Source organism: Arachis ipaensis, chromosome B06 (genome assembly GCF_000816755.2).
Source record: "Arachis ipaensis cultivar K30076 chromosome B06, Araip1.1, whole genome shotgun sequence".
Classification (NCBI taxonomy): domain Eukaryota; kingdom Viridiplantae; phylum Streptophyta; class Magnoliopsida; order Fabales; family Fabaceae; genus Arachis; species Arachis ipaensis.
This window is the reverse complement of record NC_029790.2, coordinates 9,480,793-9,481,536: the sequence shown is the minus strand read 5'-3', so window position 1 is coordinate 9,481,536 and position 744 is coordinate 9,480,793. Positions and strand designations below refer to the sequence as shown.

The 744-nt window shown below is 40.7% G+C and overlaps 1 protein-coding gene across 1 annotated transcript in view; it reads left to right on the top strand.

The window, feature by feature from the left end:
- LOC107646059 (flowering time control protein FCA) overlaps window positions 79-744 on the top strand; it is an 11,104-nt gene continuing 10,438 nt past the window's right edge. Inside the window, exon 1 of the mRNA XM_016350252.2 lies at window positions 79-467. Coding sequence (XP_016205738.1) covers window positions 254-467 — 214 coding nt within the window. The 5' untranslated portion in view covers window positions 79-253. The remainder of the gene's footprint in view (window positions 468-744) is intronic.

The following is a 744-nucleotide window of genomic DNA, read 5'->3' as shown; positions in this document are numbered from 1 at the left end:
TGAAGTTATTAAAATATATAATGATTAATATTTTGTAATGTATTTTTTTTATTTAAAAATATGAATACGGTCTCTAATTATTTTTCAATTGGTAAACCCTCAGCGGCACGGCAAATCAGTTGAGAACCTCACTTTTCCGAGCTGAGCAGAGTCCGGAGCTGAGAAGACCACCGGAAAAGGGCACAGCTTCTTCCCAAATTGAACCTCCTTCTCTCTCTATCCACCAGCGTAGCTCAGCTGGGGTATCGCTCAAATGGTGAATTTCAGCGGAGACCCTCACAGTTACACTCAACCTCAAACCCAAGACAACAGCAACCACTTCAACCACCCTAACGGCAACTACAACTGCCACAACGGGGTCAATGCCTTCCCCAACCCTAACCCAATCGATTCTCCTGCTTCTGGATATGCTCCTCCTAACCATTCACGTCCACCCCGCAAGCGAGCTTGGACTTCTACTTCTCCAGGTACAATCCAATTTCGTTTCCTCTGTTTACTTTTTTCTCTTTTCTTTTCTTTTTTGATATATGTAAATGGATTGGATTCTATTTTTATGCTCATTTCATGTTGCCCTTAGATTAGATGGTCACTCTATTCTGATACCTGATTTCCAGTTGCACACTGTTAACATTTTTATTTGAATTTTGTTGCTTTCATACCAATGACCATGACTATTAACATGCATTCTACTTGAGACCAATGAGGCTGCACTGTTGTTCCTGTTATTTCTTGAGAGGATTCCTT